The 23,989-nt window shown below is 41.3% G+C and overlaps 1 protein-coding gene across 7 annotated transcripts in view; it reads left to right on the plus strand.

Moving 5' to 3' along the window:
- Positions 1–23,989, plus strand: part of ttll5 (tubulin tyrosine ligase-like family, member 5) — a 45,546-nt gene that overhangs the window by 15,899 nt on the left and 5,658 nt on the right. For 3 of the 7 annotated variants that reach the window (XM_046062540.1, XM_046062541.1, XM_046062544.1), the window contains 16 exons: positions 1,189–1,283; positions 1,873–1,914; positions 2,832–2,939; positions 3,082–3,173; positions 3,739–3,801; positions 4,253–4,401; positions 4,669–4,927; positions 6,289–6,406; positions 6,810–6,956; positions 7,080–7,171; positions 7,311–7,459; positions 7,730–8,311; positions 8,392–8,579; positions 10,582–10,721; positions 17,013–17,211; positions 21,201–21,379. In XM_046062540.1, coding sequence (XP_045918496.1) covers positions 1,189–1,283; positions 1,873–1,914; positions 2,832–2,939; positions 3,082–3,173; positions 3,739–3,801; positions 4,253–4,401; positions 4,669–4,927; positions 6,289–6,406; positions 6,810–6,956; positions 7,080–7,171; positions 7,311–7,459; positions 7,730–8,311; positions 8,392–8,579; positions 10,582–10,721; positions 17,013–17,211; positions 21,201–21,379 — 2,602 coding nt within the window. Of the gene's footprint in view, positions 1–1,188; positions 1,284–1,872; positions 1,915–2,831; positions 2,940–3,081; positions 3,174–3,738; positions 3,802–4,252; positions 4,402–4,668; positions 4,928–6,288; positions 6,407–6,809; positions 6,957–7,079; positions 7,172–7,310; positions 7,460–7,729; positions 8,312–8,391; positions 8,580–10,581; positions 10,722–17,012; positions 17,212–18,361; positions 19,354–21,200; positions 21,380–23,989 lie in introns of those variants that run through there. The other 4 variants (XR_006827084.1, XR_006827083.1, XM_046062542.1 and 1 more) reach the window with 4 other exon arrangements.

The raw sequence follows: 23,989 nt of genomic DNA on the forward strand, positions 1-23,989 counted from the left end.
AGCACAAGTAGCCTCGAGCTCCAAGCTGTCAATAGACTCAAGTGTGACAGCAAGATACAACATAAACATATTTCTTTAACATTTCACTTTTGCCACTAGCTAGCTTTGAGGGAGTGTGTTATCAACTACCACTGAGATGTACTAAAATGTAAATGTGTGGAGCTGTACAAAACCAAAGTAGAGGATAAGAACATTCTTTCCCTGACTAAAAGTTAAAGGAACAGTTTGACATTTGGGAAATATGTGTATATACTTTCTGGCTTTGATCACAAGATGGATATCACTTTCATGTCTGTCATTAATATAAGAGGCTACATCCAGCAGTCAGTTAGCATAAAGATTGAAAAGAAGGGGAAACAGCTAGCCTGGCTCTGTCCGACTGTAACAAAATCCACCTACCACCACATCTAAAGCTCCCAAATAAACACATTTTATCTTTTATTTATTTATTTATTTTTTTAAATATGCACAAAAATATATGTTTAAAAATGATAATTTGCAGTTTTATGAGTTTCATGAGCTGTAACTTCCTAGAGTATCTGCTAGTTGTCTGGCTACTGCTCAGAGTCATCCGATGCATAACCCCTTATAAAGGAGAATTGTTGTTTTTATACTTCGGTTTTTGTACTCAACAAACAAACAAGACATGTTGATTAGTGAGCTTCAGTGAGGTTCGGGTAGCTGTTTCCACACTGTTTCCAGTCTTGATGCTTAGCTAAGCTGACCAGCTGCTGGCTGCAGCTTTATATTTAACAGACAGATGTTAAGAGTGATATCAATCTTATCATCTAACGCTTGTCAAGAAAGCAAATAAGCGTATTTCCCATAATGTTAAACTATTCCTTTAAACAAAGTCTGTGGATCACATCAGTGGGCTGTGGTTGTCTTTTACACCAGTGTGTCACTATATCAAAACATGCCTTCCTTTTCTGACAAAAAAGTTATGAAAACATATACATCATATACATATATAACATATACATATATAATGTCTTTGAATTAGCATGATATTGTTAAAGATGTCATTGATTTATATGTAATTTATTGCCTCTGTGTCCCTCGCTCTACTTTGGCTCCTTGCACTAACATAAGGTCTGATGCAATGTATGAAGGTCATGGGAACAAGGAACATATTTAAGATGTGATGTCATTAATATACCCCTTTATGGCTCCTCTGTGTCCCCACAGGCTTTGTGTGTCAGGACCCCCTAGCGAGACAGGCCCGCTCTGACCGAGTCACCCTGGACCCCAGCCTCAAGCCCCCAGCAGCCCAAAGAACACAGGTACTGGATGCTCACACGCACACAAACACACACAGCAAAGAGCCAAGCCAAGTGTTGCACTCATTCACCCTTCCTTGTGAAACATTCCCATTCTTTTCTTCATCTCTCTGGTGCTTACAGTACATTCCTGCCACTGCCATTGAGCTCTTCTCTTACCCTCATGGAAAATTCAGTGTAATGCAAAACAACTGCTAATGTAATTACAATGTTTGAGTGACATCAGTTTGTAAGTGCTGCACTCTCTGTGGCTTATTGTTTTATCATTTCTAATCAAGTGACTAATGTTCTAATGACTAATCTCTAGGCCTTGTTGCCTAATGATGCCACAACAGCTAATGCACTTGGCTCCCTCCACTCAACTACTGCACCCAGATTTGGCGCAGGATCTGCTGGAGCGAGATTACTAAATCAGACAGATTTCGGCTCCACCTTATGTTGTGTAAAAGTCATGTTTGGACATATAGGAACAAGGTTTTATTGTTGCATGTAGACATAGCATGCATGCTGTGTCTGTATGCGGCTTGCTAAAGGTTAAACGGTAATGCAGATGCTCACTCACAACTCACTGTCTTCACCCATTGCCTCTTAGAAACCTCTTTCTGTACCGACAGCCCCAGCACACAGCAGAGTGGTGAGTTTTCCTCTGACCCAGACATATTAATCTTCTTCTGCCTTGTCCCGTTTTTGCAATTCTTTGATGGCTGTTACATTACCGGTAAGAAATTGCTTTCTGCTTCTTGCTTATTTGATTATGTGACTTTACTATTTTTCATAGTGACAGACAGATTGCGTGTATCGATTCCTAATGCTGTATTTAATACAAATCTCATTAGCAAAGTGGCCTTAGTAAGCAAGTGCTTTAAATGCCGCAGTGCACCACTTGACCCAAAACTTTGAAACTTTGTTGAACACAGTCTCAGTGACGTACCTAAAACAAGCCCAACACTAAACCAGGGCTGTCACGGAGACTGTTGAAGAACTCCAGGGGCCTTCAGAGAACCTGTCCTCATCCTTTACTCTGATTAGGGGCAACAGTTGGGTCTTTTTCTGAAGGATTAGGCCTTGTCACTTTTTGGCTGCCTTTGAATCCCCCCAGCCACATCAGACAAATTAAATGTAATCCCCTCCTATTTAGATGACAAATTCTGTATGTGATCCTGGGGGGTTGTGCCCCGTTGTCTGAGACAAATTCCAACCTGCATGCCAAAGTTGTCAATCACAGCCTGGTAGTGCATGCAGCGGGGAGGCAGCCAGGAATGCCGATGCACAATAAAAATGTTCTATTTATGTGTCAGGGAGAAAAGAAGAGAGGGTGTTTTAGTAGTAGTTTTCACATTGTATATTTATAAATGAGAATTATGTTTCAGATCTGCATGTTCTTTGACTTCTTAATAATTTTTTTTTTAATTGCAATTATCCTTACAACCTTTGAGCATACTACATGTGAGGAACTCTAACATCAGCAAGAATTTATGTAGGAAAGAGGAACGACAGTACACGGTTGGTATAAGTTTAGAGTGATATTGTCTCTACTCTTCTACCCTGTAGCGCCAGAGACCCGCATCAGCCAGTAACTCAGAAACAGAGGCGTCGAAAGACAAGCTAGGATCTAAACAAGCTCAAGGAGACAGCACCCTGAGCTTGACTGCTGAGGAGGTAAGGCCTTAATAATGGTAGCATGTGACATAATGTGTGTGATTTTGCTGAATGAAGACATTATGGGAACCTGAATGCACAGTAACTCTTTACAACTGTGTCCATTTCAGAACATGGCTTTTGTTTTCTTCCACTAATATAGATCAAAGTGCTGAGGAGGATAAAGGAGGAGCATGACAGACGAGGAGGCTTCATTAGGATCTTCCCAACCGCAGAAACATGGGAGCTCTATGGGTAAACTGAGCCATGAACAGACATATAGCTTGTAATCCCCAAGGGTCGTTTGTCTATCATGTTACTTATTATTATTATTATTGTTGTCTGCAAATGAGAGGGGCATTTAGGCTCATTTAATGCAATCAGTGCCTAAAGCCAGACCACACGACTCCTCTTGACTCTCTAATTGAACCACCAGACTGTAGGTGTAGCTACAGAGTAGGTATTTGTTGAACTCTTTGTATTAGGTTCCAAGAAAGGCTTACATCCCACGGAGGCTGTATGTTGAGATGGCAGTGAAGGTCCTGTTAGAGAGGAAATCCATTTTTATGCTTACAATTCATATTCCTAAATGAGGATTTGTTGCTTGATTAGATCTGTGGCTCTCTTTTTGTGGCATTTTTAAAAGCGTATTATTGAGCGGTCTGGGAAATGATTGGTGCATTTAATAGTGGCTGCCTCCAGAGTGGCTATATCACAGAAGCCCCATTTTAACACATTTGCCGCAAATAATGAGGTCGAGGCTCACTGGGGCTCCTGCCTTTATGATTATTGTAATTTGCTTATTATCTTCTTCTCTCAGTGGATATCTGGAGTCCAAGACATCAATGAACTATATGCTGGCAAGCAGACTTTTCCATGGAAGGTAAGCATTTCCATTGTGGTTGGGATTGGGGAATAAATCTCTCCATCAGTTTGTGGAAACGGTTGCATTCTAACGTGGCGTTTGTCTTTTGATTGGATAGGTGAGAGGAACAGCTGAAGAGATGTTGCACAGTCATTTTTTCCAGCGCGCGCCCAATGTCTATGTGGCATTGCAGCGTTGATTTAGGGGCAGGAAAGGAAAGACAGTTATAGATGAACCACTTTTTTGTTATTGTAAAACATTTACATTATTTGAATCAGGTTTCATCATTGTCTCTCACATCAACTTCTGGACAAGCTACTCAACCACACTAATCTTTCTCAGAACTGGTTTCAGTTAAAGTTGAAACTCATAACTATTGCTCTGCTTTGTAATTGTTGATGATACACACATAAATCATCATAGTTGTTGTTATTACCATTGTGTTGACGTGTCTTGTTCTGTCTCTCAGGAATGCGAACGGGAATGTGCAGCTGCAGGTGGACGCCGTCCACAGCTGTCACGTTGTCCAGTATGAGAGGAAGCTGCTGTCTCTGGAGGCACGTAAGCGGAGACAGCGCCACCTGACTCATCGCTCTGCTGCAGGGAAGAAGAAGCTGGGTAGGCCCGATGTGTTCTGCCTCAATTCATGCTTTTTTTCTTAAACTGACGCGAGTGTAGCTAAATGGGACAATATCACACACTAATGCACTTTTGTTTCCAATAAATAACTCCCCTGTGTCACTGTAAGGTTGGCCAAATATGACTCTGAATGAGTTCATTTCATTGCAGCAACAATAAAAACCCTATTTCGAGTGTATGTATTTTATCCAAAATGCCAGTGATGCAACTGACATTTGTCTTTCCTTGCAATGTTGCATACCTTAGGGAAGGAATCCAAGTCCTCCTTGACTGCAAACAGCCATCAGGAGGGAGAGGAGTGCGCTCAGGAGGAAAGCAAGGAGGCGAAACAAGTTCTTGAGCCAGTCTCACACAAGGCTTTGGTAGTAGAGCAAAGAAAACAAGTGGCCACACCATTGGAGCGCTGCCACAGTGAGGCTCTGTCCAGTTCAGAGGCGGCCATGCAGGATGCCAGGCCCGGAGTCAACCTGCTCATGAACATCCTTCAGCAGGGGTGGGACCTCAGGTCAGTTTGTATTCTGGGCTGCTGCTCAGGTTGGCTGCTGCTCCTGTCTTCCTCCCTTATGGTATTTTCTTCTCACTCACACTTTTCCCCTCCTTTCCTGTTTTATAAAGAGAAATATGAAGTGCACTAATGCACCTTCCAAAAAGGATGAGAAGAAATGGAGCCACTCTTTACATAGGCTATGTTTTGATAAATTTTTTGAACATTACCGTTGTGTAACACCACATGGAAAACCAGGAGTCAGAATACTAGTTCTACATGTTTAAAGCCTCATCGCAGGTTGATCCACTGCCTGGTATTTGCTTTCTAATTACTGAGGTCAACATATGTAATTTCTTTGTTTACTTTCTGTATCAGAGAGTCTAAAAGTCGCCCACAACTTACATGTATAGAAAATACTTTTTTGGGACCATTTCTAACTTTTTGTAGTAACACTACTGTATGTTAACTAATCTCACTGAAAGCTTTAAGCCTGCTGGTTCCTCCATCTAAAGGGAGTAAGTCTGGAGCAAGTGTAGATGAATAAACCATAATTAAGAGTTTGGTTAGACGTCTGGGATCTGCCAGAGTAGTCTGTAAGAAGGCTAGATCTTTTATTTTTAAGAAAATTATTCTGTGGTAGCTAAGTGATGGGAATTGTGGTAAGATGTTATAAGCATACATGCTCCCAATTGACTGAATTAAAAATACATCTTCACTTACACATAATATTCTTTTAATAAATATACTATATACTGTCAACACATATGACAGACATATGTAAGTACTATATAGATACTATATCAATGTGCAACAACGACTGCGGTTTGATGTTGATTTTTCAAAGTGTGGCTGAAATTATAATTTGAGGAGGAATTACAATAACAAGTCTGACTTTGTAGAAATTCCTCAGTGCTTGCCAGGACTGTGCATGATGCAGGGAGATTATAGTACAGCATATCATTGTTTGTGTTTGACAGCTTTTTCCAAAACATGTCTTTCTTTTTTTTACCCAACTACAATGTTCTGACAGTACTCTTTCCAGGTTCACCTGGGCCACAAAGACAGTTTATCATTTTGATAGCGGTTAGGGTTAGACAAGATACACTGTGTTTCAACAACTTTTGGCTGAAAAGTGATACATACCTGTTTTTGCTTTCTCTCTTTTTCTGGATGATATATCAGAAAATGGAATGAGTGTAACTGCTTGTTCCTTCTGTTGTAACAGATCTATCACAGAATCCAGTGCAACTAAATAGCCTTTACAGCCAGTTTAGAGTGAAATAGCAGTTTACCTAATGGATAAAGTTTATCATCTGCTTTACCTTTGCAGTTCTTGAAGATTTTACTATTTCTCTACTGCCTCTTCCTTTCCTCTACAGTAAAGTGCAGGCCAGGATGGCCTTTTCCTCATACCTGCAGCGAGTCCAGCAAAGACTGGTGGCAGAGAGCAGGACTAACACCATCCCAGCTTGGCCAGACAAGGACGACGACCAAATGGTACAATGATAACCATTTTTAACCTCCTTTTCCTAATAAATTGACATGGGTGGAATACCTCTGGGCATTGTTTCCCCTTATTATCATTCTGTTACTCATATGTACCCTGGCTGTAGCTGGAATGTGTACGAGGCATTTGTGGCCACATAGAAGGAAAACGTGGTCTCTGTAAAAGTTACACTGATTGGAAAGTCTGCATTGTAATGGCAAACATCATCATCATCATCATCATCATCATCAGTGACCTCAAACCTTTAGGGAAAATCAATGTGAAGTCGACCTCCAGGCCATTGCAATGGCGTTGAACCCTCAGAGGAGAACACACAGGCAGCTTGAGTATGTGGAGCAGGATGAATCAGTGATTCAGGGCAGAGATAATAAAAGATGTTTTTTGTCTGCACAGGAGCTGGTGATTCGCTTCCTGAGAAGAGCGGCCAGTAACCTTCAGCAAGACATAAAGGTGGTCTTGCCCAGTCGCCAGCTACCACTCCAAGACCGCAGGCACATCCTGTCCCAGCAGCTAGGGGAGTTTATCCGCTGTTACAACAAGGTACCCATTCCCAGACTCCCAGACTCTTTACCACAGAATCACAATTCTAAGATGTGATGCAAACATGGGAAACTTTGTGCATACTGAGTATACCTGCGGTCTTATTCTTTCCTATCTTCTCAGGAAACCGAACATATGGTGAAAAAACAGGAGAATAGCAAAGACGAGCATTGTGTTAACCCCAGTGTGTTTCAGGAGTACATCACTGCGGCGAGGTTAGTGAATTGGCTCGCCCACTTACCATTGTTTTGTGCTTGGCTCTTTACTGTTCCAGTTATATATGCTACTGTCTGAAGAGTGATCCCAATCTGCTATACACATTCATCTTCCGTCTTTTTTTCCCCTTTTCAACAGTGAAAACGATCTGGAAGAAGTACTGACGTTCTACACACAGAAAAATAAATCAGCCACCGTCTTCCTGGGAACAAAAGTCAGGAGTGTTAAGAAAGACGTCCATGAAGTAAATGCCTCAGGAGATTCAGGCAACTGTGATAATTCCAAAAGTGAGTTCCTCCTTTGTTTTTCCCCCCCATATTCTTGTCACTGTAGGTCTGGTTTATGTTTAATATTTTATCATTCAAGCACAGTAAACATGAATTGTTTAGATTTGTAAACCCCAAAAAAGTAAAGGGAAAAAGATTGAGTCATCTGGGGTGAAGAAAAGGTCAGCTTTAAATGATTAGCACTCATTGGGAGAAAACAAATGTGTGTCAGAGCCGAGGAATGGCTAACGGATGATAAAGGAGCTCTGGCTTCTTTCCTCCTTTGAACAGCTCTGCCTGTGGCCAAAAACGATTCCAGCGCTTCAGAGTCTTCACTCTCCACAGGGAAAGTCAGCAGTGACCCAGACATTGAGGCCACTGAGAGTCAGCCTTCTGTCCGTGCTTTGCCTGAAGACCAACAGGCAGCAGTTAGAACTGGTAAAACCCAGCCGGAGGTCCAGGCCTCCCAGCACTGCTCCAGCTTTCCTGTAACTTTAGACTGCACACACATTCATCTGCAGCACTGCTCTACCGGACCGACATCCCTGCCTCTCCATTGTCCGCCACCGCCGCCACCTCCTCAGCCACCGTCCTACGCACAGTCCCTGGCAAAGTCTCAGTTCGGCCATTCTGAGACTCATTCTGACCCTCCTGCATACACCTCTGCCGTTGTGGTCACACAGCCCCTGAGAGCAACGGGGACAGCTGTGTCCACCGGCTCTAACACAGTCTGTACTGGACAACCATCCCAGGTGCTCAGGAGGATTCAGTCCTTTACCTTGTCGACGCCCAGCTCTGGAGCACCCTCTTCCATCCCGAGTGCCACGCACATCTACAGCCAGAAGCTCTCTAGACCCACCTCTGCAGGCCAAGGTATACTCACTATTCTGCATTCTGTTGTTCAAATTCACTCCCATGTTCTCACGGATGTGTTTTGTTATTCTGTGTGTCAGTGACCAGGAGGAGCAGCTCCAGTAAGCTGAAGTCAAACTCAGTGGAGACATTCAAGGAGTTAAACTCCCTGTCTGCGCAAGCCCAGTCTAACCAGCAGGCCTTCATCTCAGCCCTGCAAAAGCTGGCTGACAAGCAGGTTGCTTGCCACTATGCCAGCTCCAGTCACATCAACCTGCTGACACAACACGTGAGTTCATTATGTTTTTAACCTCTATAGCCCACTGCGCCAACAGCTACTCCCACCTGGAGCCGGAAGTTTCCCTGTGCTCGAATGAGAAGCTACACTGAGTTATTAAGCAACTGTAAACTGATCTGTGTGATGTTTCGTGTAAGGAAGAAGAATCTGGCCCCTCTGCAGTCTCTTGCTGTGAGGTCTCTGATATTTCTCTTTGTTGATGCGTAATCCTGGCTCTGACCCCATGCTGATTGGCGGCACCTAGCTGCTCATTCATTCACCAGACCTGTTGGAGCCGGAGGGTCTGCTGCCTCGTACCGTGCACCTTCCTCCTTCAGCCCTCATCTCGCCTGCAGTCTGTGGGCTGGGGTTGGTGCGGGGGTAGGTCTGGAGCTGGGGTTTGAAGCTGGATGGCCTAAACAGTGGTGAGCCGCATCAAGCCTCAGCTCTGTGTGAGGTCTCATTATCAGATGCACCATGGGGGAGTGATTTCTGTTGATACTTAACAAGCAGCCACTTTTTGTGGTAATTGATGCTTATAAATAGAGGAATGTGGCAAATTGGCACTGAGCAGGGGAGCGGCAGCTCTGTTGGCTCCATCACCACCTTCTCCTATATTCCTCCAAAGGTTTGTCATTCGGTGTGGGGAGCCCCTCAACCTTTCCTCTCTCCTCCCCCTCCTCCTCTGCCTCACTGGATTTTTTCTGTCAAAGTTTTTTGTGATGGCACCAGACCACACAGACTGCAGATTTTATGGCTTCCTTTTGACTGTACATTATTCTGTCTATCTGAAATGTGTTTGCTGTATTTCGTATGAATAGTTCATCCTGGGCTTGGCAGCAGTTTATTTTGCAGCGTATAATAGTCCAGTGTTTTGCACTTAAAGGCTCAGAGCACATTTTGTGTTTTTTTATTTTTATTTTTAGGGCTCAGATTTGAAAGTCATTAAATCACTTGCTGGACTAAATGGAGAACTTTTTAAACACGAACAACACCCTGTTGCACTAGTTGACCTCTAAGATTTAAGTAATTACTCACTCTCATGCAAGGCCACATGTATACAAAACAGAAACTTAAATTGAGCAAAGCCAGGCATGGCCACCTTCAATAAAGTGAATATACTCCTGCGCTATGATGCATAGATATGACGGTGAATCCCTTCAGCGTGTGTGTATGTGCATATGTTTATGTCCAATACTTTATTATAAGACATCCCTACAGCACTCTGTCTCAATTAGATAAGCCAGTGTACATTACCTTATATATTATATACACTGGAGGATGGATACAGCCTTATGTGGTAAAGAACAATTCATTATGGTAGTTATGTAAAATGTTGATCTCTTGATATGACATATGATATATGTTTGACATATATATTTTATATTCCGAATGTCCACAGTATTGGCACCCACATGTGTGTTTTCATTTCCTCCATAAATCAAACAGTTTGTATGAATACGTCCAGTATACCTTAATAAGTTACTTAGAGCTGTAGCTGTGTAGCACCATGCTGACACATTTTTCACATGGTACAAGGCTTGGCAGCATTACAATTTTCCCATTGGACATTTAGTGCACAGGAGGAAATAAAGTAAATAAAACATCACAGCAGTATAATTAATTCTCCCATTAGATTTCAGTTAACATAATTCCCAGGGCAGTGCTGAGGTGCAGTTGCTACATTATTCCTGATGTGGCTGTAAACAGATTTTAACTGGCGAGTCATGATAGGTGATTCTGCTAGAGACGGAGGAGGAGGGGGGGGACCACCTGGATTTAGTGCTGAGCGGAGACTAGCTCTGCCATGTGCTGTGTGTACATTTCGCATGGCCCCCAGATACAAGAGAATGACGTGGTCGATGAAGGGAGGAACACAATATGAATGCTTATTCATCAAACATTTCCATTGCTTTAGACACTGGGATGACTAGTAGTGAAGTGTTTGGGTTAAGTGACTTAATGTTTGAATTTGAGTTGAATCATCTGTTGAAGTTTTCTCCTCTGCCCACAGTTGACCAACCTGAACCTGGCGAACAGGATGCTGAGCAGAGAAAGCTTCACACTGAACCCTAAAGTGCGGCATACTGCTGCTACAACCCAAGGGCCAGTGAAAGCTGTTCACTCTGGAACAGATCTATGTAGCAGCACTGGGTGAGTCCAAAGAGATGTAGCATATTTTGATTTAGACAAGTCTGTAATACCTAACTCTGGATGAAAATGGCATTTGCACCAATCCGATATTGATTTCTTATTATATAATATTTATACAGTTTATATATATTTTTTGTTTCATCGTCAAAGTATTATTCCAATGGGTTTTGCATAGTGTGGTACACAGATCTTTGAGCCGGGAAAGTGAGAGCACTTGTTTCAGATTGGTACTTTGTATCGAGTTGAAGTATTGGAATTGGTATCAGGAGAAAAAATGTTTGAATGGTGCGTTTCTACTTACAGCCATTGTAGATTTGGAGGACCTTGTTTACAGTAAACTGAAAAGTCTTTCTGCTGCATGAAACAGCATTGGGACACAGAATACATATGAAAATCAGAATACATAGACACAGAATAATAATAATAATAATAATAATAATAATAATAATAATAATAATAATAATCTTTATTTATAGAGCACTTTTAAATCCAACGTTACAAAGTGCTTTACATAAAGCAGTTATGACATAAAAACATATATAAAACAATATAAGAAACAAAAGTCACTTCAAAATATACTTCAAATAAAATCAGGTAAAATCAGGGAATGCTCTACGATAAAAGTATGTTTTAACAAGGGATTTAAAAGAGTTTATAGAATACATTTGAAAATTCTAAATATTTTGCTCTTTAAAGAAAAGTTGGGATTTCTTTTGTATAAATCATTAAAACTGCAAAAGAGAAAAGAGTGAAATTTATATTTTTTTGATATTTCCATTTTGTCTTTTTAATAATAAAAAACACTTACTTAGACATGTTTGACTATAAAAAGGGATGACAAAATGTGATTTCAGCTAGACTATATGTAATATATATTTTTTCTGTGGATATTGTTACAGTTCCTTCTCTATTACTCCGCTTTTGCAATTAGCACACAGCACACCTCTGCCCCCTTATAAGTGCTCCACTGCTCCTTTTGGTCAAATTTCACCATTGTGCTCATGTGCACCATTTATTCACCCTCTCTTGAGGCAGCAGAGAAGGAATACTGCACTTAGGGAAGCTGCTTTTTTCGTTCTTGAGATTGATGTGTTTGAAAGATTCAGAAAAGCTGTTCATGTATCATGTTTTATTCGCTTTGGCCAAATTAATGTCTTGAGGATTTTATGTGTAATCAACTTAACACAAATCTTTACTTTAGATACTTGTGGATTGTGGTAGCCTGTTTGGTCACACTCAATAGAATCTAAAGGCTTTTTAATGGTCTCTGCCAAATTTTTAGATTGAGGATTGTTAGTGTTGGGAAAAGGATTGCGGAGTGCCAACACTCCTCCGGGCAGGCTAGTTCAATACGTGTCTGGAAATGGGCATTTTGTTCCCTTTTTAATTGTGCTTTGTGGAGGTAAGTAAGAGTAGAATTGGCTGCTGAGTGCTGAGAGTGTGTGAAGCATGCTGGCAGCTTCAAACATTGCGTTGGAGGAGCGGAGGCGGTGATGTGGGGGCAGTGTCAACACCCACATAGTCTGTCTGCTCCAGGCTCTCGCCTCTGCAGCCATTAAAATCCCCCCCTTGCTCACCCCATTCCTCACCCCTTTCACGTTGCTCTGAGGAGAGAAGGAAGGAAACAGAAGGACAAGAAATGATCGCACGGTTATGCTCTATGGTACCAGGCCATGATAACAAACCTATCGGCTATTGAAGGTGTAATTCATTGAGGGGTAAGCATCTATGGTCACTCCGCTTTTATTTTTGTCTTGGTATGTGAGTGACAATGTCTCAGACAGCTTGGCCTTGATCTTAGACTGCTTTTCCAGTTCAGCCTTTCCTTAAGTATCAAGCTGTCAGAGAATTACAGGAATGTCTGGCCTTTTCCCTTTTTGAAAATGTTTTTTTCCACAAACCAAGAAGAGAGATTTAATACAATTTATAATTTTACAGATAGCCTCACGTAGCTTTAATATATACTTACGAAATACAAGTCACCTTTTGATCTCCCATTTAAGTTTAGAGCTCTAGTGCTTTGACGGATTTATGCTTTGAATTTATTCATTCCCTTTATATATTTCTGCCTTTCGATATATTGTTTTGGCACTTCATTCAATGGAAAATGAATTTTTAGTACAGCTTCACATTTCAGGTTAATAATTCAGAGAAGGGATATACAGTAGCTTTTGTTAGAAAGTATATTCTAAATCTCTCCAGAAAATACATAGCTCCCTTTATCTTCCCATTTGTCACTGGCTTGCAGTACAAAAGGCTCTCTTGTACCCTACTACTCCCAGCCCTTGGTTTGGCATTCACCTCTTATTACAGTGACATATCTTTAATAAGATATTAGGATAAATTGCCTTGATTTCACCTCGGCTCTGTTTCTTATAACACAGAATTTCCTGAGTCCCCCCCCACACTGAGGCTGATGGTTTGTGCCAAACATACTGAAACTGTTAAGCACACTGGCTCTTTAAGCAACCACAGGGGTGAAGTATGATGGGTTTCAAAGAGTAGCACGGCTCTTTGAAGTGCCGCTGCCAGGATCTACCAGGTATGCTGCATCAGCACTCTGAGAGCTTCTGCTTCACTCCACTGCATGTCTTTGTACACCCACGGTTAACTTTGGGATAATTTCTGACGTCGGACCTCCTGATGCATTTAAGTTGAGTTCCATTAAAATTACTAGTGAAATAGTGTGAGACGTTTAAATCACAAAAGACAGTCAGACATTTAGAATACAGTCAAGGAGCCAACATCATAAACAACAACCAGTTTGTTGTGTTTGGTAACTTCTATATATTATCAAACAGAAAAGATCTTATCATTATAATTTTGTAATTTTACAAAGCAGGGTTTTTTCTTAGTTTTTAATAATTTTCTTTGTTTCTACAGTTCTAAGTTTGTCTTGTATTAGTCAAGTGAACACTCATTAATATGTCTTAGGCTGCATTAGCACCCTTGCCACAAAACTAGCTCCCCATTTTCTTCTCTCAGTACACACAAATGACCGGAAACTATTGTCTCAGCAGTACAGTGTTCACTCCAACACAACTAGAAGTGAGAAATATCACAACCCTGTTTATGCAGGGTATTTTTAGTTCTGTTCAATACTTTGTTAGATTGCTGTTTGACTTGGTCGAATTTTTTAAGGACATACCATTCCAAAGGATTTTATGACAGCCAATTTGCTGAACCAACAACCCAACTAATCAGAAAAATCTCTGGTGAAAATTTAAAACGTCTTTCATGGGGGACAAAGTCCCCACAAAACTGGTTTGATGTCTCTCTTCCTTTGAATTTAAAAGGAGAGAAGTTTTTATTCACATTGATTGGAGCCAGATGTGGTAATAGGAAGGAGAACCCTTAAGGTAAGAATGAGGGAAATTCCAGAGAATGGATTTAAGTTTTTAAGCGGATACACACACCTTTGCTGCTACACACGTCCCACAGTGAGCAGTATTAGTGTGCCAAATGGGTGACGCTCAAGTCGCCTATGAATCAGCTTGTCTATAACTTCTTAGTAGCTACCAACTAGTTTAAACTAGTGATTTACTACACGTTGCACCATTAAACTTGATAAATGTCTTAACTAGTAAAGACATTAGTAATGTGTAAACTGGTTGCGAGGATACATCTCTAGTGCCATCCAGTCAAAAGCAAACAGCTATGTAAACAACAGGAAGTCACTGCAGCATCACAAGCTGTAACATCATTTCCAAATATAACAGTTTTTAGAGGCCAAGAGAAGTTATCCAGATAACTCAGTAAATCTGTTTCTTAGACCAGGATCAGGATGTTGCTCATCACTGCACTAACTAAAGCATCAGCATCCCTGTCTAGACTGCTCCTACAAACAAATTTTTTTTTTGTATTTTAAGGACAGCTCTATTGAGTGTCATGTTGTTGCAATAAAACAGGGTAAACAAACAACTGAGTAATGGCTGGAAATACCCTTGCGCTTTTCAGGCGGCTGATGTTTACACTCTCCAGGAAGGGCTTTAAGATACTGTTGCATGATGTCATCTCAGACGGTCCACTTTCCCACATTCACACTAGGTTAGATTGATGCCGCACGTGCTGTGCTGTTCTACAGTAAGTCATATCAGCATATTAAAGGATGGCGAGCACAGCGGGGAGTAAGCTGACACCCACGAGCAGAAGTCCGTCAGGAAGGGAAGTCCCAGATAGTTGGAGCTCCACACATGTGCTGCACTAGTGATGAGAAACTCAGATGTAAAACAGTTTTTCCTATTTCACTGGTCACTGTGTTGGACTATCACACATGTTGGACTCATGCAGGTTTTAAATTCATGGGGATCTGTAGTATTTTTTGCGTGGTTTTGTGCTGACAAGCCCTGTCTGAAAAGACTTCTCCTTGGGGTCCTACTGCGACATTGTACTCACGGAAAGCATATGCTCTTGACCGGAGAAGAAGTCCGTTTTAGACCATATGCTAATAAAATAGTAGCACTGAAGGTCCCTGTGGTCCAATGTGCAAACTGCAGCCAAGCTAAAGGAAATGACTGCTGTAAACAAAGAACGAGTTCTTGTTTTGTCTCCTGGCGTTGTAGGATTTCTGGCCTTGCAAGGTTCACAGACAAACCTTTGTTTCCAGAAGCTAAAAAGATTGAATTGACCCGCGGTCACACCAGTTGTTTTTACAATATATGTGCCATTATGTGAACTGAGAAATGCATGGGTGGATAGCATGTTCACATGAGTTTAAGATCCCTTGTGTCTTTGTTAGGCCACACAGGGCAGGATTTTTTTTATTATCCCACAGTGTGTATTGTTCAAGATTAATTGAATTCTAATTTTAGAGCTTATCATAGCTTGGTTCTAAAAATATAGCAGCTATTGTGATTTCAAGACACAGTGTTTTCTTTTACCCTAGACCAATGGACAAATGTTATTGCTTGTAATGGGAGGAATTTCCAAGAACTTTTTTTGTCATTATGACCCCCAGGGATCCCATTTCTTCTACTGCACTTGTATCTCTCTCTCCTTTTTTTTCTCTTTTATATTTTTCCTCGCAGTTCTCAATAGTGTTCTTTATGGCATTATTTTTGGCTGAGATGGCACATATACAGAAGTGCTACACACCAAACTCTACATAGACTCAATTTAAGCGTGTCTGAAAGGGAGGCTGGTCACCTCATTGCTTTAGCAGGGGCCAAAAAGGAAAAAAAAAGGCTGAAACAGGCTTAATTCTAATGACAGATAATCCAGTTACAAACTCGTGGAGCTCGTCAAAAGGTTTGCTTTTCGGGTTGTGGCTTTGTGATGTGAATGGAACGTGAAGCTTGGGGAGCACTGAAGCAAGGAGGAAAGGTTTTTAGTTCAGCCTATGCTTGCCACGGGCTTGCCCTCTACTTTGACTCTGATTTGCACACTTTGACTTGAGGCTTCTGTGGGCCCCGACTGGGAAGCTGTGAGCTGTCTTGTCTTTTTTATGTTTTGCCAGTGGTGTGGGGGAAGTTAATTAGCCACTGCCACATCTCTGCCTTGGTTGGGTTGTAAAATAATTGACATGGAAAAGATACTATTATGGCTCACTGTTGATCCACTGAAGCTTGCACCATCATGCAATATTCCAGCTAATTAAAAGCTATTGAGATAGTAGTAAGTCAGTAGTAGCTTCATTTGAGAGTACATAGATTTAAGCAAAGGAGAGCACAAATCTCACTTACCCATTGACAATATTAGAAAGAAGGACTTTTGCACCATTTTAACATTATGCTATGTTTGTCTATGCTCTATGTCTAAAGTAGGATTCATCCTAACCAAATGTATTAAACTACCAGTAGTAGTAATAGAAACAAAGTAGTAGTAATAGAAACAAAGAATCCTTCAGAGTTATAATAGAACATCTCATGTTCACACAACTTGAATTTTGGGAAATACCCTTATTCGCTTTTTGGAAACAGGGGGTAGCAGCTAGTTTGGCTCAGCCCAAAGATAACAAAAATCCACCTAAAAGCACCTCAAGAGCCATGCTAGCTGTTTCACATTTAATAGAGCGAATTTAAAGTGGTGTCTATCCTGTCATCTAACTCTAAGCTAGAAAGCAAATGCGCATATTTCTTCAGGCTGAGTTATTGAGGGCTTTACAACATGGGGTAAAACATTCATAGATATTCAGATTCTCTTAGAGTGCAGATAAGAAAATACTGAGCGGACACATGTACAAAGATGGTATTAACTGCAAAGCAGTTTGTATTATTCATTAGAGAAAGTTGGTATGTGTTTTGTTTTTAATTCTATCTTTTCACTTTCTTCTCTTCATTTCTGCTCTCCAAGCCACAGGACGCTGAAGGACGAGGAGGGTCTTTGGGATGGGCAGATGCAGAGTGCCTATAGCTTGGTAACAGGGGTGAATCCCCAGCAGTGCTACCAGCCCACCCAAGGAAGCTACCAACTTCAGTTTGCTATCCAGAAGCTGCAACAGCAAAGACTTCAGTCTCGACAATTTCTGGACCAGAGCCATTGCCGACACCAGGTATAGAAGACAATTTTGTTTTTTTCCCCCGCGTTATTACATTAAGAATATGATTGTTTAATGACTACATTTATTAGCCAAACTCCCCACATGTATCCTATCCACAGAGCACAGGGAGCTGGTAAAGACCAACTTTTATCCTCAAGTACATGATAGCTGGGTAGTTAATTTCAGACACATCGGCTTGAACCTTTGGTTTTCCTGCTCACTGCTCACTGCCCTGGGTGTTTAGAAGCTGTGTCTCAGCAAATTCCAGCATTATGTTGCTGGGATTTATTTTTGATGCAATTTGAATTCCTCATGGTATGTTCCTTTTAAAACACGACCTTTTTTGTTTTGTTTAATTGGGATTTGGTAAAATAGTTAAGAGAAATGTGTCTTTCAATTATTTTTTTGTTTTTTTGTTCTTACTTTAATGCCAGCACCACATGGATGAAGACTGTGTATGAGAACTATTGAGCTATAACTCAGGAAAACCCTCATTTGTGTGCACAGAATATTCGCTTACCTAAGCACAGTACTGTCCAAAATAGTCAAAAATACACCCACATCAAGGGGAAATCTTTCATGTTAGCATTTACAAAGCTATTCTGAGAATTCCTTTCCAGACCACTTAACAAAATGGTGTTCAGTGGGAATATTCTTCTCAACAGAAGCTCATTCCTGGAGAGCCAAACATGACTCCTTACCCGAAGATTACATTGTTTAGTGACTCGGCTAGGCTTATATTGGAAGATGAGTAATCAAGGAATGCTGTCCATGATGGCACTAGAGAGGCCCCAGTACAGAGTCCATTATAAGTTTGAAGTCTTCCCATTCCCATTCCCATTCCAGTTCATATCAGATTTGAGCTCCATTTGAGTTCCCATTGCAACCTACAGTCTATGATTGCAACACAAATAAAATTTTGGGATATGATTTTCTCAGCAGTAATAATGTAGTGACAGAAAACCTTTTAGTCATGCCTGACTAGCCGTGACAGATGTGATTTGACTTTGGTTTTTAGAGGCCATTTATAAAGGTAAGGATGTCTCGTCATTTAGCACAGCATCATTTTGATGTTTAGAGAAAAAAGATTTCTCTCCGTCTTTCTGTACGGTTGCTTTGAAAGAGGATCTTAACAGGGCGAGTGTGCTTGTTCATTTTCCAGAGGATTTTGTGGAGTCCATCTATGGATGGATAGAAATGGAGACAGGAGAATGCCATGGGACAGCTTACAGGGTGGGATGATTGGATGCACCCGCTTTTTTCCGATCTGTCGTGAGTAATGCAGTTACTCTCACGTCATTGTTTTCTCATCATCTTGGTTGGGCCTTAATTAATGCAATTGAGGTGATATTTCTCTTGGCTTGGTCTGGTAGCCTTACGCAAGGCACTTTATGAAAGTGATCCCGTGCCTTTCCTCTGTTCCATTCCCCTTCTCATTTCGTCTCACAGTCTGAGCACAGTTGACCAAGTTTCTTTACATACTCCAAGCATATGGAGGCAAGAATGTCTTGAACAATCTGAAAAGGTTTGTGGCATGAAGGACTACATATGGAGTTTACAACAGAGCCATCTTTTTGTTCAGCCCTCACAAACAGAGGTCATAGGAAGGCTGACTTTGGATACGGTTGTCTCACCATCAAATCAGAGATCCCTCCCTAAAATCCTTGTCATCCCTCTGAGTTTGTTCCACCCACATTGGTCTTTCTGGTAGCCGGTCCTAGCAATGTGTATCTTTATTGAAACTGATGTCTTCCATCCTTCAGACAATTTATGTTTTGCTATTTTACCCACTTTCTTTGCAGCAAATGCACCTTTAATGGTGGTATTTAATGATAGTTTAAAAGTAGTCAGTGACTTGACTTCACAATTCTATAGTAGTATTAGAGAGGGTCTTTTTAATACAGTTGTACTTCATATTCCTGAACTTGCCTCATGGGAAAATTAATTGATCATTTTGGTTTAACTGAAAACACAAAAGGAAGTGCTTCATTCAGCGTGAGTGCTCATGTACATATATGTGTATGAGTGTGTACTTCTGTGAGAGAGAAAGAGACAGGGCTGTTCCGGCGCTCCAATCCATGTTCCAGTTACTGGGTGCAGACTCTTCGGCTCCTCCACAGTCTTGGCACTGGGCCACCTGGCAGCCAAAGAAAGGTGCCCTTACTGGTCCCGCTCAAACTGAATTGCGGCCATAGGCCTTGCAACCTGGAAACCCAGCTTCTCATTTATCAACACACAAATTACATCAGATATTCCCTGTCACACTGCCGGTCCTTTGAACGGCTGCACTGTGAAGCTGGAAAACCATTAGGTTGTTAGATAGCCGTATAAAGCTGCAGAGAAAATAGCGTAGGCATGACATGTGGAAGGAATGTATGCAAAGCATTCCCGAGCACTGCAAGGACAGAATGAAATGTGGCTCTAAAATATTATGTCAGAAAGAAAACGGTATTTTACCCCATCCCAAGCCTTTGATGAGATCTTGTACAAACAAATAAATAATGTGAAGAATTTGCTTCTCAGTGCAGCCAACTGCAAAAAATGTTGAGCTTGTTTTGATAGTGGATGGCATTTCACTAATATCTGCACTAATTCATGTCAAGCACTTTGATATTTAACCCTAATGACCAGAGACCAAAATTTCTTCTCATGACTAACCCATTCCAAATGCGATTGCACTTCCTTATTCCTCTTTTGGAATTAAGATTCATTTTAAATACTTCTGAAAATACATAGGCCACACACACACACACACACACACACACACACACACACACACACACATGATTTTACTCATAAAAAGTATTCTGTTGCTTGACCATTTAAAATTCTAAAAAGATGTATTGTTGCTACATACGTAACTGTGTTAATTATAGATTGAATCATTATTTGTTTCATCATTATCTTTTCTTACATCTGACACCTGCCCTTTATTCAAGACCCTATTACAGGTGATTTTAAGAAGTTTGGTTGTGAGCAGGTTTACTATTTGAGGCAAACAGTAGATTCAGTCTTACATAGATGTAATGAAAGTCAGCAAGTCATGTATTAAATTTCAACATTTCTTGACCAAGTAGATTCCAAGGTATGTATCAAACCTGTCATCAGATTATAGCACAGCTTACAATGAACCTCAGATTTCATATTTTTTCCATCTATTAGAAGGAGTATGGTCCAAGGATCTTCCATCTTCTACTATTGCAATGTTGACATCTGATACTACATCTGATAATACTCCAAATTGTTTGTTTATCATATTTCAATGAAGCTGAGAGCAAAGATGCATAAGCGGAAAGTTAACTAATCTACGCAATGCTTTGTCCCATCGTGATTGAAATTTCTAATTTGGTAGGCTTAATGTACCGGTGTACAAACTGTGAACAACTCCTTTGGTAAGGAGTCTTCCTTGATATGCTGTTTGAATACCTGATTGTAGATCTTTTGCAGTCTTGTCGCAGTAGTGTAGACAACAATTGGTCGCTGTGGTTCAGGAGGTAGAGCAGGTTGACCGTTAATCGGAAGATTGGCTGCACGTTAAAGTGTCCTTGGGCAAGATACTGAACCCCGAATTGCCCCTGGTCGCTATTCAACCAGTGTATGAATGTGTGTGAATGTCAGCTTTCATTTGAGCACTTAGGCTCAGTGTATGAATGTGAATGTGATGTAGTGTAAAAGCGCTTTGAGTGGTTGCAAAGAGTAGAAAGGCGCTATACAAATACAGAGCATTTACATTTACAATTACAATGAATGTCACATGGGTTCAGTAAGTACATGTTTTCTTGGATCAGAATTGATTACGAATGGTTGATCAGTGAGTAGTCATCATTAGTAGTGTCTCTTATGGGACTGACCTATACCGCCTGTCCATAAAGGTTTAACTACAATCAAAGTTATCATTGCAAACTAAGGTGATAAAAGTGTCAAAAGTAGTTTGGTTGCCTCAATGATTTTGACCTTAGCATATAACATATAACATAACAGTTGTCTTTTTTGTTTCTTAGGCTCAATTTCCTGATCCCACAAACTCATCCAGCTACCCACTGCCCTTTCATGTTCGGCCCAACCACAGTCATGGCCACAGCCACATCCAAACCTGTGTTAGTCCTGTTCTCGCCCCAAAGCCGCCCAGCAATGCCAGAGAAGGACAGATCAGAAAAACGGCAACAAAGCGCTTCATCAAGTAAGACCAGCCTTGCTGCTGAATGCATTTACTCCTGATTTACTTCTTTTTGACGCCTGATGCTACTTAAATCCAGTATAGCTGAGAGTTTAACACAGTCACAAGAAAATTCATAGCACATTAAGTGATTGCAGTGGGGTGGCATTGATCGGCCGCTGCTTGTGGATCGTGATAAAGTGCATGGGATCGGTGAGTTCAAGAGGACATGGCCAATGCTAATGGAGTTAGAATTTGTGTGTAGTGGAGTGCTCCCAGTCTTTTGGCCTCAGGGTGTATCTGCCTGTTCAGTAAACAACCTCATCACAGGCCTGATTTCTGCCTGAACCGTAAACAGAACGTGGTTCAGTGGAAGGGCCCGGGCTCTGAGCGCCGTTTAAATCCTGTTTGGTTTGGAGATAAGCTGAAGAGCACAGAAGGGAAAATAAAAGGAAAGGAGTGAAACAGGGCTGAACTGCCAGCTATTTCCTTCAATTACTTTATGACTTTATTACTGCAAGATCTGGCCAAATTACACAACAACAGCAAACCTTTGTGATCAGGGCGGATTGTTTGTTTAAAGCATGCTGTTGCAGTGGTGAAGGACTCTTCACAGCCCTCTAATGCGTAAGTGGGAAGGGCATGACTAGATTGGAATAAAGACAGTTTATATTGTATATGACTGAAACCCATACTGTATGCAGTATCAACTATCTGACTGTCCATCTCTGTGTGACTTAATTCATTAATTTGCAGACATTCTGAATAGTAGCACTCAGGTAGCACTGAGCAAAGCCCTCGCTCTGCTGACGTGTTAACATTCAGTCATCTTACTTGACTGGACAAACTGGACCTGGCAAGAGAAGAGTTAAAGGGGCAGTGGTGCAGCCCAGGGGTTGTAGACTAGGTTAGGCAGCCGGGTAGGTGCTGTGTTTGCTCCTGTGTGTGTGTCTTCCTGGCAGTGGCTGTGTTTACCCTCTGCATGTGGAATTCCAGAGCCCCCTCACACTCTCCTCTGTCCTGCATTTTTGTGGTCGACCAGTGTGACAGGGGAGAGTGTGGGAAAAACGGAAGCTTCAGGACCAAAAATGCACCGATGGAAACAATGAAAAGAAAGAATACAGAGAGGGGAAAAGAAAGAATGACAGAGAAAAGTAAACCCAAGCCCAGGAGAAAGGAGATGATTGTTTGCAGAGAATGGTGGGATAATAGGTTGCTTCCCTTTATTTCCAGCGCTCATTTTAGGGGCAACTCAATACCTCTGTTATTGAGGCACATCTGAAATGCATCCCAGTGTAGGCCTAAGCTCCTCCAGCTTATAATAGAATCACTGTGCTGGGTGTACTCAAACAGTTCAAGGTTATCCAGCTCTCCAAACACCTTCCTCTAGCCAGCTGTTGAACTGTAAGCTGTTGTTTGATACAGATTTACCAGCACTGGCCTCACCTGGTCCTCCCATGAGTAGTACACCACTGGTGATCATTGACAGTTGTTAGTTGAATCTGTTTATTGGTATGACATTTGGTTTTTGGTCTTCTTTAAGAAAGAAAATGAAGTGACGATTTCTGTTGACACAGGCATATGATTTCCTCTGTTTGAAGGCCTGCATAACAAAATCCCACAAGAGTGCTAGCCAATCAGCTTTATCTGAAACTGCTGACTTGTGTCCAGTGATTGGACTGAGTGACTAGTCAGCATTCAGTTGTAATTAAAGGTTAAAAGAAGCTAGAAAAGACCTTGGCAAACTTTCTTTTAAGCTCAACTAACATGTGGTACACTTGCTTGAAGCAAATGTGCTTCATGTTGGTATCTACTCAGCAGGGCAGGGCTCTCTGGTCTATCAACATACCACAGCTGCCAACTCGAGGGGCTGCAAGGACTCAGAGTAGTATGACTTCAGTGAAGGCTTTGAAAGGAGCAATTTGTAACACAAATAAATGAGCCTGTTTGGTATTTTGTTTGCAAGGTTTGGCGAGACGCAGCTGTAACTACGGAAACCCGGGCTGTCGTGTGGCATTACTAATAGGGTGACAATTACAGCAGCACCATTAATGTCAGCCTCGCTGCTGCTTTCACTCCCTATTAATCAGCCACAACAGTAGTTATTTTCACAGGATACTGTATACACACAGAAGGTGCCAAACGTGTGTTTATGGTTAAACTTTATCACTGTTGGTCAGCCTGAATAACATTAAGACTAGCTACCTGAATACACAAAAAAATCAAAACAGCTATATTTATGTCAGGACTAAAATTGTCATCTTTAGGCTTTTATCTGGGCATACTACAAGTTCAGATTTTGTTCTCACCTTCAGTGTTTCTGGCTGCTGCCTGACTCTTGACAGAGTGAGAGACTGTTGACAAAGAAAGTGATGTGAAGAACCAAGAGGTCAAGTTTTTTTCCCTTTCAATATGAAAGGGGTTGCTTCCTGTCGAGGTATGCCACGCTTAAAGTGGGCCAGTTCTATTTGTGGTTGTGTAATGGTATGAAAGAACAACTGTGCAGCCCCTTACAAGGAGGTAGTGTGTACCCTCATTACCTTGTTAATGCTCCTTTGGCAAGCTGCTGTTATGGGGCGAGAGGTTAATGCCAGCTAAGCTTTATTTATTGTTCCCCCTAAAAAATGCTTAACA

This window comes from Micropterus dolomieu, linkage group LG11 (genome assembly GCF_021292245.1).
Source record: "Micropterus dolomieu isolate WLL.071019.BEF.003 ecotype Adirondacks linkage group LG11, ASM2129224v1, whole genome shotgun sequence".
Lineage (NCBI taxonomy): Eukaryota > Metazoa > Chordata > Actinopteri > Centrarchiformes > Centrarchidae > Micropterus > Micropterus dolomieu.